Source organism: Bubalus bubalis, chromosome 1 (assembly GCF_019923935.1).
Source record: "Bubalus bubalis isolate 160015118507 breed Murrah chromosome 1, NDDB_SH_1, whole genome shotgun sequence".
In the NCBI taxonomy this organism is placed as follows: Eukaryota; Metazoa; Chordata; class Mammalia; order Artiodactyla; family Bovidae; genus Bubalus; species Bubalus bubalis.
In genome coordinates, this window is record NC_059157.1 from 101,362,584 (window position 1) to 101,376,295 (window position 13,712).

Sequence of the window (13,712 nt, forward strand, 5' to 3'; positions counted from 1 at the left end):
AACTAGTTTTTAGTCATTGGGCAATAGGCATGATGGGATTATGATCCCTGAAAGAAGAAAGATAGGCAAAAATTATGCAGTTGCTCCAACCTCCTCTTTAGTCAGTCTCCAGTGGCAACTCAGTGACAAGGGCTTCAAGTAAAGAATGCTGGTCTCACTGAGCTTAAGAGATGGATTGGACAGATGTTTAGAATTTGTGGAGCAGAAAGTAGAAAGGGAGTATCTGAGAGAAAGAATGTGTGTGCTTTAGAGACCTACAGAAGGGCGCTCTGAAGTCTTTGGTTTAGAACTTGCTGTGTACATGTGGAAGACACTTTGGAGATGGGGGAAAGAACCAGCAGAAAGAAGTGGTCTTAACAATCCTGATGTTAATACAGGGCTGGGAAAACGTCGTATTCCTACAAATCAGAGTATAGAGGGCACTGGGTAGGAGAGGGAGTGACAGCGAAACCTCCTGGGACGAAGTGCAGAGAAGCTAACTAAAACGTTGGGAAATACGAGAAAAATAACTTTAGAAAGCCATTGTAGTCTACAACCAGGGGTTTGAGTCCCTTCAGAAGAAACAAATAATATAATTTAAAATTAACTTTAAAATAATTTTTATATTTCCTCAAAGATAAAAACCTCTATTGATGGCACAGGTTATTCACACTGACTCTGCCATGGTTGGGGGATGGGCAAGTGAAACATTAAAAACCACTGAAAACTTCAAAGAAATAATAATATAGTAAGGAATATACACTAAAATCTAAGAAAAAGTAGAAACATAGAAATAAACCTAGCTCTGAAAGCTGAAATCTGTATTCAACCTTGGGGACATTCAGCAATTCAGAAGAGATACCTAAGATGATGAACTAAGATTTTGAGAGCCTTGAGAAGTGAGAGAGACAAATCTAAGTGTATGTCTGCTCAAGATGGGATATCTAATAACTTTTCTTATATTCTCCTGGTACCCAACGACTTAACATTTTCAGAAGAGTAGTTCACCCACAGTAAACTAGCCTTATTACAGACTTTGAGGCTTGGTTTATATCACTTGAGTAATCTGAAATTGAGATCCTGGGCTGGATAGTGTTCTTAGAAGCTAGCTTAGCAGAAGAAAAGAAAGATCCTTTCTGGAAGAAAGGTACTATATTCTAAGCCTCAAATTATTTCTACCTTAATTATTCAAATTCAAGCATATGATCTGCTTGAATGACCAGGCATATAAGTAAAGAAGACCCCAGAAGCACCCAGCACAAACAAGAAGAGAAAAAGACCTGTGTAAGGTGTTGGAATTATCTGACATAGACTATTAAACCGTGCTTACCATTTGAAGGGATAGGTCAATCTATTGAATTTCTGCAGAGAACAAGAAACTGTCAGTTGTGTCCATCTCTGTGCCTGCATGGACTATATATATATAGCCTGTCAGGCTCCTCTGTCCGTGAGATTCTCCAGGCAAGAAACCTGGAGAATTCCCTTCTCCAGGGACTCTTCTCCATCCAGAGACTGAACCCAGGTCTTCATTGCAGGCAGATTTTTTACCATCTGAGCCACCAGCAAAGCCCATATATGTATGTATGTGTGTATATGTGTATAATGTCTATGTATATATATAATGTATATGTATATATAATGTTTATGTGTGTGTGTATATAAGTATTTATATATATATTTATCTCACATAGTAATTTGTCCTCGAAGTACAGAGGTAATTCTTAGTACAAGCATATCTTGGAGATAACGTGGGTTCCGTTCCAGACCAATAAAGTAAATATCACAGTAAAACAGTCACATGAATTTTTTGGTTTCACAGTGTTATAAAGATTATGTTTTTACTACACTGTAGTCTGTTAAGTGTGCAATAGCATTGTCTTAACAATGTATATAATTTAGGTAAAAAATCATTGTATTGCTAAAAAATACTTACCATCATCTGAGTCTTCAGCCAGTTTTAATCTTTTTACAGTAGTAACATCCAAGATTACAGATCATCATAACAAATATAATAATAATGAAAAAGCTTGAAATATTGTGAGAATTACCAAAATATGACAAAGAGATAGGAAGTGAGAAAATGCTGTTGGAAAAATGATGCTAATAGATTTGCTCAATACAGGGTTACCAGAAGTCTTCAATTTGTGAATAATGCAATATCTGTGAAACACAATGGAGTGAGGTGTGCCTGTATATAAAAAACAGTTAACTGATGAATTTTATACATTTGAATTAAAAACTTCTGCTCATCAAAACACACTATAAAGAGAGAAGCCCTAAATGGTAGAAGATATTGCACATATAATCAGAAATGGACTCTCCCCAGTCAGTAAAAAAAAAAAAAAAAAAAGGACTTTAATAGGTTTTTTCAGAAAAATCCCAAATGGCTCATGAACAAGACAAGATTCTTAGTGTCATTTATAATCTGAGAAATTAAAAACAGGGTCTCTATTATATGCTGTTATATACTTACAAGATTGTCAGACGCTGAAAAGTCTGACAGTATCAACTGTAGTGGGTATGTTGGGACCAATCAGAGTGCTAAGACTGAGAGTAAATTGGTACTTTGGAAAGCTTTTTGGCCTTACTTGGTAAAGTTGGAAATAAACATAGAAGCAAGAGAAAAACTAGAGAAACATTTTTAAAAATATACCAAGATACATGAGTGAAAATGTTTCTTACAAAATTGTTTTTTTCCAAAGAGGAAGCAGCACCAATATTCAACAGTAAATGAACCATACAGTAGTTAAGACTAATAATTGATACAATTGTATGCAAATCTAAATGATCTAAAAGTAAAACAAAGAATTGCAAAATAATAATTGAAGGCTAAATGATCCTACATGAATAAACCTCAGGAACAGAAAATTGAGACAAAAATATATTTTAAAAATGACCCAATTAAAAATTTTGGAAATGAAAAAAGTCTTTTAGGTTAAAAACTTAATGGACACAGTAAACTATAGGCTGGAGCCAAAGAACACATGAAGTGAGTACAGAAAGGAGCATATGAAATTTACTGGAAAATCTGAAGAGATTGCTAGCATGTATGTGGAGGGTAGATTAAAAGGGTCTAACACTAAGGTTACTTCTGCTGAGGATCTTTCTTCTATCAGATAAAGGGAGGTAGCATGTACATTTCAGTAAGCATAACTTAATGCTGTATATTTTAACAGTTGTAATTTAAATATAAACATTTTTGCCACAGCTTGAAGCATTATATATTAAAACTGCTTTTTTATTTTTCATTTCAGAATAATAGTACCTTGAATCTCCTAATGGAAATTATGATTAAGTTCGCAGATTTTTTGTTATATGTTAACTTTGGAAGAAACTCATTTTTCCCTATAAAAAAAGGTGTATCTCTATCAGGGCAGGGAGAACCATCTTTGTGATGGTTATATAAAATCTTGCTTCTAGATTGGCCTGACTCAATCTTCTCTTGTTCTAAGAATCCATTTGGTGTTGGCATTTAGTGTGTGTGTATCTTATATTCAGTTGTCCTTAAGTTTATGAAATGTGGCTAGATGTGGCTTGGAAGGAGTAAATATGCTTTTAATTGAAATGTAACTAATTTTTTAAAATTTAAACAGTTGAACCCACTGTGAGCCTGATAAAAGGGCCAGATTCTTTAATTGATGGAGGAAATGAAACAGTAGCAGCCATTTGTATCGCAGCCACTGGAAAACCAGTTGCACATATTGATTGGGAAGGTGATCTTGGCGAAATGGAATCCACTACAACTTCTTTTCCAAATGAAACAGCAACAGTTGTCAGCCAATACAAGCTTTTTCCTACCAGATTTGCCAAAGGAAGGAGAATTACTTGTGTTGTAAAACATCCAGCCTTGGAAAAGGACATCCGATATTCCTTCATATTAGATATACAGTGTAAGTAAATGATAATGTTTGCTTTTTAAACGTTATGTGTTTTAATTTTATTCCTCTTAACATAATTCTGTATCAAATTGTATTTAGTTTGAATATGTAGTATTCCTATATTGTTGTAGATTTTCCTTGTTGACATTTTTTCTTAATTAAAAAAATATATATTTTTATGGAAATTTCGTTTAACCAGAATATTATTGTCAGTTTGTAAAGACAATGATTAAAGTTGCTGTCTAACTTAAAATTATTTAGCCTTGTCTTTTTTAGACCTTAAAATAGGCTAGATTTGGGTGAATTGTGCACATTTGTACCTCAGAATGTTCAGTACTTCGAGAAAAACAGCTGCTTCTCCAATCCAATTAATTTAGCTGTTCATTTTTATGGATGCTACCCATGATATTTTCAGTAAGAATTTTTAATTTCCTAAATGCATTTTAATTAGCTGGAAAATTTGTTCTTTCAATATTATTTGTAGTCACATTTTGTTGATGACATTCTAAGATCCTCATAAACGTAAAACAGTAAAGTGATCGTTGGGATAATAGTAATCTTAGATAAAGTTAAAAGCTGGCCCATCCTGTGCTGCTTTTTTTCCTAAGAGATGCTCTCTTATGTGTGTATTTATGTGGAGATATATATATATATATGTGGATATCATATATATATGATACATATGTGTATATACTTTCCCCTTTTATAAAGTTTCTCGCTTTTTTTATATTCTTTGTGTAGCACTTTAAAATTTGAGCAAGAGGAACACAGATAGCTTATAGTAAAGATAATGAAAGTTAAGTAGGTTAAAGATAAAATTATGAAAAGTCTCTGGGTTCTTGTGTCATTTCCATCCATGCACAGATCATAAATCTAGATAGGTTTTTGAAGGAGATGTTCTGTTTTTTGTTGTTTTGTTTTTTTGATATGACATGCATGGAATTTTAATTTAACACATATTCATTACACTTCGTGTGATTGTTTTGAAAATTGTAAGGATCTTTTTCAACATTTATAGAGTTAAACTTGAGGAGCTATCTTCTGTGGATTTTATTACCTTTGTATTCTTGAGTGCAAATACAGTCCTAGTAGTAGTCCCTGCTCATTGTAATTTGTCAGTATCCATGAAGGGTTGGTTACAAGACTCCTGCTTATGCCAAAATCCAGGCATGCTCCAATCCTTTATATAAAATGGCATATATTTGCATGTAATCTATACATATCCTCCTATGTTCTTTAAATCATCTGTAGATTGCTTATAATACATACTACAATGTAAATGTTATGTAAATAGCTTTAAATTCAATGTAAATTCTATGTAAATAATTGCTGATATGCAGCAAATTCAGGTTTTTATTTTTGAACTTTTCTAGAATTTTTTTTTTCCTGAATATTTTTCATCCACTGTTGGTTGAATCCACAGAAGCTGAACCCATAAAGATGGCTGGCTGTACCTTATTTTCTCCTCATTTTTCTATCTTGTACATACTCTTAAATTTTTCTTTTTTCTTATAAAATTTAGATTCAGTTGTAAGTCCATTAATATTTTTCTCATATGTATTTTCTCTTCCCTGTGTCTAATAATGACTGAAATTTTCATCAATTATGTATACTATTATTTTTTGTTTGCTTAAATGCAATTTTAAAATATAAAAATATTTCTCCTGATGTAAGACTTTATGGCTTAGACTTATTGGCCTACACCTAAAATATTCTTATTGTTTCTTGCTGTTGTTAATTAGGCCCTATAAAACATGTAAACAAAGTTTGAGGAGATAAAATCTTACATGCAAAATTCATATCTCAAAATTTAGAGGTATTCTTTGAGGATACTTTAATATCTATCTTATCCTCCGTTGAAAATAAACACACAGATATCTGTACTGTTCTTTCAGCAACATTAATTATTACCAATTTTAAATTAGAAAAAAATGTTAATTCTTGGTATTTATGAGGCAGGCCTTTTAAAAATATTAAGGTAATTGTACCTTAGTTTGAAGAAGTTTAACTTTTTACCACTGTTTTTTGTAAACCTTACTTGACTTCAGGCTTCCCTGCGTAGTTAAAAGACTGACCTGGTTTCTCTAACTTCCCGTCTGGCCTGCTTTTTGTCTAGTTTACTTGTGTAGCTCACAGAAGGTTGGAGGGTCTCTGCACCATACTTAAGTATCATTTCTTTACCTTCTCTAGTATCATTCTATATTTTTCCTTGTTAGCCCTCATAATGGATTTTTGTTAAATTTTTTAAAATGTTATCTTCCCTGTTACCATTAGAATATAAGTATTATAAATACTGAATATCTATACTAAATATCTAAAACAGTGCCTGTCACTTAATAGGAGCTAAACGAATAATGGTTCAGTGAATGATTAGTGTTGGAATTCACAGTTGAAAGTATACATTTATATTGATGTTAGACGTAGATAATTACTCATTTAATTATATAGTACATAAGCTAAAAGACCTTTGGATACATTAAATGGATAAAAGTTCACGTTTTGGAACAGTTGAGGCCTCAGAAAATTTACTTTAGTTGTAATTATAGTCTGAGAAAGTTTGTCATATCTCTCATGCCCTATGGATATTAAGTGTATGATATTATATTATAATGTATTTTAATATATAATATTAATTTTAACATAATATTGTAATATAAAACATTAAATTGTGAATATTATATTTTATAATTTTTTATAATTAACTTGATATCTCTTAGGGCATATTTCCTTTCACATTAAACATTTCTTTAAAGACAGTTTTATGTAGTGACTTTGTGCCTAAATGCCATGTCTCATCAAATTATTGTATTTTCTTTGTTTATATACTTCTGTATATTTCATAATAGGGCTCATATTTTGCTTTTGGTGATTATAAGTTTATGAATATTCTTACATTGTGTCCAGAACAACTAGAACATGCTTATAGTTGTCTAGTGTTTGGTGCTCATTGTTTACGCATTCATTTATTTTTAGTTACCCAGAGTTTATTGAGTTTGTTGTTGTTCAGTTGCTGAGTCATGTCTGACTCTTTGCAACCCCATGGACTGTAGCCTGCTGGGCTCCTCTGTCCATGAGGTAGGTTTTCCAGGCAAAAATACTGCAGTGGGTTGCCATTTCCTTCCCCAGGGGATCTTCCCGATCCAGCGATCGAACACATGTCTCCTGCTTTACTGAGCCACTTGGGATTAAATACTATATTCCTTATTTCTTATGTGTATAAGCGAAGGAAAGTACACAGCTTCTAAAGTTATAAAGTTGTTAATACTTTATCATTGTATATTGCATCTGTTGTTTACAAAAGATAATCTGCTGAATAACGCATTTATTTTATAGATGCTCCTGAGGTTTCAGTAACAGGCTATGATGGAAACTGGTTCGTAGGAAGAAAAGGTGTTAATCTCAAATGTAATGCTGATGCAAATCCACCACCCTTCAAATCCGTGTGGAGCAGGTAATAATGTTGATAGTTCTAAAGAGGAATTATTTAAAAGTCAGAAGTGTTCTTCAGTGCATATTTGAAGTTGTTTTTATCAATGTAATATACAGTGACTGTAATAGCTGGAAATCTTGCACGTGTTTTTGTGTTTCACCTCTCCCCGCCTTCCAGTCCCCTCAATTCTGTTTCTCAGGGGATACCTTGGCAACTTTAGTAATTCCTACTGGCACTTATCATCATAGGTCTTAAACTTAATTCTTAAACTACTAATTTTTAACACTGTCTATTGGCTTATTATGAAAATGAAAATTTAGTTTTATATCTACCTCTTCACAAACATACCCATATACATACTCTTGCCCTTTGTCATCCCAGTGAAATTAAGCTAGTCTCAGTGACATTCAGTTCAGTTCAGTTCAGTCGCTCAGTCATGCCTGACTCTTTGCGACCCCATGAATTGCAGCACGCCAGAGCTTCCTGTCCATCACCAACTTGCGCAGTGACATTAAGCGGCCTTTAAATTGTGTAATCATTGCCTCCCTATAATAGATAAATATTATTTGCTGAGAACTAAGTAGTATACTAGACCCTTCAGGTATGACATAAATCAAATCCCTTATGATTATACAGTGAAAGTGAGAAATAGACTTAAGGGCCTAGAACTGATAGATAGACTGCCTGATGAACTATGGACTGAGGTTCGTGACATTGTACAGGAGACAGGGATCAAGACCATCCCCATGGAAAAGAAATGCAAAAAAGCAAAATGGCTGTCTGGGGAGGCCTTACAAATAGCTGTGAAAAGAAGAGAAGCGAAAAGCAAAGGAGAAAAGGAAAGATATAAACATCTGAATGCAGAGTTCCAAAGAATAGCAAGGAGAGATAAGAAAGCCTTCCTCAGCGATCAGTGCAAAGAAATAGAGGAAAACAACAGAATGGGAAAGCCTAGAGATCTCTTCAAGAAAATTAGAGATACCAAGGGAACATTTCATGCAAAGATGGGCTCGATAAAGGACAGAAATCGTATGAACCTAACAGCAACAGAAAATATTAAGAAGAGGTGGCAAGAATACACAGAAGAACTGTACAAAAAAGATCTTCACGACCCAGATAATCATGATGGTGTGATCACTCATCTAGAGCCAGACATCCTGGAATGTGAAGTCAAGTGTGCCTTAGAAAGCATCACTACAAACAAAGCTAGTGGAGGTGATGGAATTCCAGCTGAGCTATTCCAAATCCTGAAAGATGATGCTGTGAAAGTGCTGCACTCAATATGCCAGCAAATTTGGAAAACTCAGCAGTGGCCACAGGACTGGAAAAGGTCAGTTTTCATTCCAATCCCAAAGAAAGGCAATGCCAAAGAATGCTCACACTACCGCACAATTGCACTCATCTCACATGCTAGTAAAGTAATGCTCAAAATTCTCCAAGCCAGGCTTCAGCAATATATGAACTGTGAACTTCCTGATGTTCAGGCTGGTTTTAGAAAAGGCAGAGGAACCAGAGATCAAATTGCCAACATCCGCTGGATCATCAAAAAAGCAAGAGAGTTCCAGAAAAACATCTATTTCTGCTTTATCGACTATGCCAAAGCCTTTGACTGTGTGGATCACAAGAAACTGTGGAAAATTCTGAAAGAGATGGGAATACCAGACCACCTGACCTGCCTCTTGAGAAATCTGTATGCAGGTCAGGAAGCAACAGTTAGAACTGGACATGGAACAACAGACTGGTTCCAAATAGGAAAAGGAGTACGTGAAGGCTGTATATTGTCACCCTGCTTATTTAACTTCTGTGCAGAGTACATCATGAGAAACGCTGGGCTGGAAGAAGCACAAGCTGGAATAAAGATTGCTGGGAGAAATATCAATAACCTCAGATATGCAGATGACACCACCCTTATGGCAGAAAGTGAAGAGGAGCTAAAAAGCCTCTTGATGAAAGTGAAAGAGGAGAGTGAAAAAGTTGGCTTAAAGCTCAACATTCAGAAAATGAAGATCATGGCATCCAGTCCCATCACTTCATGGTAAATAGATGGGGAAACAGTGGAAACAGTGTCAGACTTTATTTTTCTGGGCTCCAAAATCACTGCAGATGGTGACTGCAGCCATGAAATTAAAAGACGCGTACTCCTTGGAAGGAAGGTTATGACCAACCTAGATAGCATATTCAAAAGCAGAGACATTACTTTGCCAACAAAGGTCCATCTAGTCAAGGCTATGGTTTTTCCAGTGGTTATGTATGGATGTGAGAGTTGGACTGGGAAGACAGCTGAGCACCGAAGAATTGATGCTTTTGAAATGTGGTGTTGGAGAAGACTCTTGAGAGTCCCTTGGACTGCAAGGAGATCCAACCAGTCCATTCTGAAGGAGATCAGCCCTGGGATTTCTTTGGAAGGAATGATGCTAAAGCTGAAACTCCAGTACTTTGGCCACCTCATGCAAAGAGTTGACTCATTGGAAAAGACTATGATGCTCTTGAGGGGTTGGGGGCAGGAGGAGAAGGGGATGACAGAGGATGAGATGGCTGGATGGTATCACTGAGTCGATGGCCGTGAGTCTCAGTGAACTCCGGGAGTTGGTGATGGACAGGGAGGCCTGGCGTGCTGCGATTCATGGGGTCGCAAAGAGTCGGACATGACTGAGCGACTGAACTGAAGTGGTGTACTAGAATTCTGCTTTATTTTTTAAAGCTGTTTGTTTTTCCTGAGGTTAATTATTCCTTCTTTTTACTTGTGTAGTTTACTGACAAGTCTTAATTATCTTTATTTGTGAAATTTCAGACTGTTCTGCTGAGATTTCATTCTTATTTCTCAGTATTTGCAACTTCTACCACCCCCCCCCAACAACAACCCCACCTTTTCAATCTAGAAAATTTTATCTGTTACCTGTGAATTCTTCTTTTCTTTTCTCTCTTTTTTTTTTATTTTTCCTTCGTTGTTTGGGTCATTTCCCCTACTTTTTTTTTTTCTGTTTGCTCATACTAGAATTCCTATTTATTGTATACTAAACAGTCTTTCTTTTTCGGTTTTCAAATAATTTTTGTTGTTCTCCCATGATTTCTTTGATTTTTTCCCACCATTGATTGAAAAATTTTTTTTTTGAGATATTTTCAGTGTTTCTGAGAGTGTTTTCTTATTCTTTGTTCTGTTTCATAGCATCCTTTTCATCTTTTATGGATGTATCTTCTGGTTTCTAAATTGGGATACTCGAGTTATTTCCTTAGCAGAGTTTTTCTGTTTCTTATATATTGTTTCTTTTTTCTTCCAGGTTCTTTTGTTGTTGTTGTTTGGTCTTATTTCGTAGATATTTCTTGATTTTCTCAGTTGTCCATTCATTTCACAGTGATGCATTAAAATGCTGAGTGGAAACTCTATAGTGGGGAGTACTTATTGGGTAGATTCTACTATAGAGGAGGTTATTTCCCTGGAGAAGCTTTAGATACCACTTATTGAAGAGTGGAGTTCTTTTTTTCATGAATTAACCTTCATTATTTTGCCTAAAGCATGAATACCTGGTATCTCTGCAGAGTTGAGTGGAGTCTGTTGTTTTGTTTTTTTTCAGCTTTCAACTAATCTCCTATTTTTAGCCCTCTGCCTTACTGGCCTTCTGCAGTACAGTGGGTCAGACTCTGGATCTTTGGCTTCTTTGGGCCAAATTGGCTGCATTCTTATTCATGTGCCTCCTGCAAGGACTTCTTCAGCAAAAAGCAGAGCTTTTCAACCTTGTCACTCCGGACATTTTGGGCTCAATAAATCTTTGTTGTTGGAGGCAGTCTTGTGGACTATTAGGATATTTTAGTGGCATCCCTGGCCTTGCTTCTCTAGAGTCAGTAGCACACACTTTCCCTACTCTCAGCTATGACCACCAAAACTGTTTCAAGGTATACAAGATATGTCCCCTGGACAGAATCACTTCTGTCTTTTTATCTGTCTTCTGTCTGGGAAACACTGGCTTAATGCTTGTATTGTTTTCCCTATCTATTTTCTGTCTTCTAAAAGTTTTTGATACATCTTGTATGATGAATTCTGCCTCCTTTTCTCTTTCTCTTTGTTGGTCTTTAATAGTTTTTTTATTCCTTTGCTCCTGTTTTAGGTGGTATTTTGTGGGATCAGAAAAAGAATATATTTGGTTAACCTGTTGTCTTTAAGGAAAGATAAAGTTTAAAAGTAGTGAAGGCCTTCTATTTACATTTTCTTCAAAGTGGGAAGCAGGCATTGGTTAAGTTGTGTGATAGGGGCTGGTGCACTGGGACGACCCAGAGGGATGGTATGGGGAGGGAGGAGGGTTCAGGATGGGGAACACATGTATACCTGTTGCAGATTCATTTTGATATATGGCAAAACCAATACAATATTGTAAAGTTAAATAAAATTAAAAAAAAAAAAAGATGTGTGATAGGGTATTTCTGAAAGTCATACACTTCTGAGTTCTCATTCTAGTGTCTGTACTTGGAGCAGTCTTTTGAATAAATCATTTAACCTTTCTAATCCTTTGTTTCCTCGTTGATAATAGTACTCCATAGAGTTTTTGTGAGGGTAAAGCTGATGAATCTAAACCATGTAGTGTAGGTACAAGAGCCTGTAAGGTGTTTAGCTTGTCCTTTGTTGTGAGTTTAATATGGTATTTATATTTTTATAGCTTATTTGAATAAGCACTTTTAAAGGATTATAAGCCATTTTTATATTTCTCAGAATTAAAGGGATTAGAATTTAGGGCCCAAAGTACAGAGCTAATTGGTAAGATACCTAGACTTCATATTCATTCTTGTACTTCTAGAGAAAGAGTTCACCTTTTGAAAGCTGATGTTTGTAAAAGTGTTCTTTCCAAGGTCCTCTTAAGAAGAAGATAGGAAGTTTTTGTTTTTTAAATAATTTAAGAATATTACCTTTACCCTTCAATGCTAAATTAAGTCATAGCAACTCTAAAAGGTTTTATGGGTTGTTTGGAGCACAGAACAAAATCCTGTCTCTAGTGTTGATTTGTTTCTTTGTACCTTTTCAATGTTCTTTGTTCTTACTCCCTTTGTAATTAGTTGGTCTACTAATGTGCTTAGATCAGGGAAAACAAGGACCAAATTTTTCTTACTTGTGCATTTCAGCAACACTAGCAGAGCAGAGTATGGTAGATGGTTAAGTTCTTAATAATTAAATAATGGATGACTGAGTGAATGAGTAAATGAACTTTTTGAAAATCTGCTTAACTCTAACTATAGTACTAGTTGAGTACCTGGGTTTACCTCACTTTTTATCCTCTTATCTTAATAAAAATAATTTATGGGCTGAAAAAACACTTTCAAAATAAAGACTTAATTGGTTCCTCCTCACTCCACAGTGGGATATACCCTAACATGGAAAAATGATGTAAAACAGTTTACATTTAGTTCCATTGCAATGAATAGCTTTAGAGTTCTTACATTGAAATTTTATTCCTATTATACTTCACAGAGTAATGTGTACACCAGATAGAACCTTCTAGCCTAATTAGTATAAAAATCATTTTAAAAGAGTTATTGATAGCAAAGGTGCCTTGGTTTTTACTGTCACAGATACCTACTTTATGAATAAAATTATTTTGTAAGAAGACCCTTGGTGCTTTAGAAGTTAGCCATCTTCGGAATATAGTGCAGTATAAATTTATTTGCTCAATATTAAATGTTACTCTTTAAATATGTTACAGAGGTGCTAAAATATTAACATGTGCTAAAATGATGACTTTCACTATGAAAATTATAGATACATCATGTATGGATTCATAATTCACTGAGAATTATTTTAATTCTTTTAAGACTATGGGTATGTTTTTAAATACTTCTAATTTTCCAGTTTTCTGAATATAATTCTTTAAAAATCAATAATTTTTTTCTCTCCTCTCCTATTCCCTCTAATATGTTAGCCTAGCTTCACTTATATGAATTGACATTTTGAAAGAATGGGTGTTTAAATGGGTGTTCTTTATCTGTTGGTTCATCTCTACTAAAATGAAAATTCATAACTTACATGCTTTTATTTCATAGTGAATTTTACCTAAAGGATGCTGATTCTTTCTCTAAAAACTGGAAAGTGTAATATCTTACTTAGTTGTCAGTGAATAGAATCTGAAGGTATTTAATTTCATGCTTTTTAAAATCTAGGTTAGATGGACAGTGGCCTGATGGTTTATTGGCTTCAGACAATACTCTTCATTTTGTTCATCCACTGACTTTCAATTATTCTGGTGTTTATGTCTGTAAAGTGACCAATTCGCTTGGCCAAAGAAGTGATCAAAAGGTCATCTATATTTCAGGTAAGTTACTATCTACTCACAAAATGAATTATGTAGATTATTTCTATAACGACAGTAATAACAATAGCACTATAATGGAGGCAGTAATTTGTACTTGTGAAGATACATATTCCTCAGTGTGAGGTTTTCCAA

General features: G+C 34.6%; 1 protein-coding gene across 2 annotated transcripts in view; it reads left to right on the forward strand.

Annotated features, from left to right (window-relative positions):
* Window positions 1-13,712, forward strand: part of NECTIN3 (nectin cell adhesion molecule 3) — a 148,754-nt gene that overhangs the window by 50,145 nt on the left and 84,897 nt on the right. For both annotated transcript variants that reach the window (XM_006073960.4, XM_044941671.1), the window contains exons 3-5: window positions 3,573-3,869; window positions 7,191-7,308; window positions 13,429-13,580. In XM_006073960.4, coding sequence (XP_006074022.1) covers window positions 3,573-3,869; window positions 7,191-7,308; window positions 13,429-13,580 — 567 coding nt within the window. The remainder of the gene's footprint in view (window positions 1-3,572; window positions 3,870-7,190; window positions 7,309-13,428; window positions 13,581-13,712) is intronic.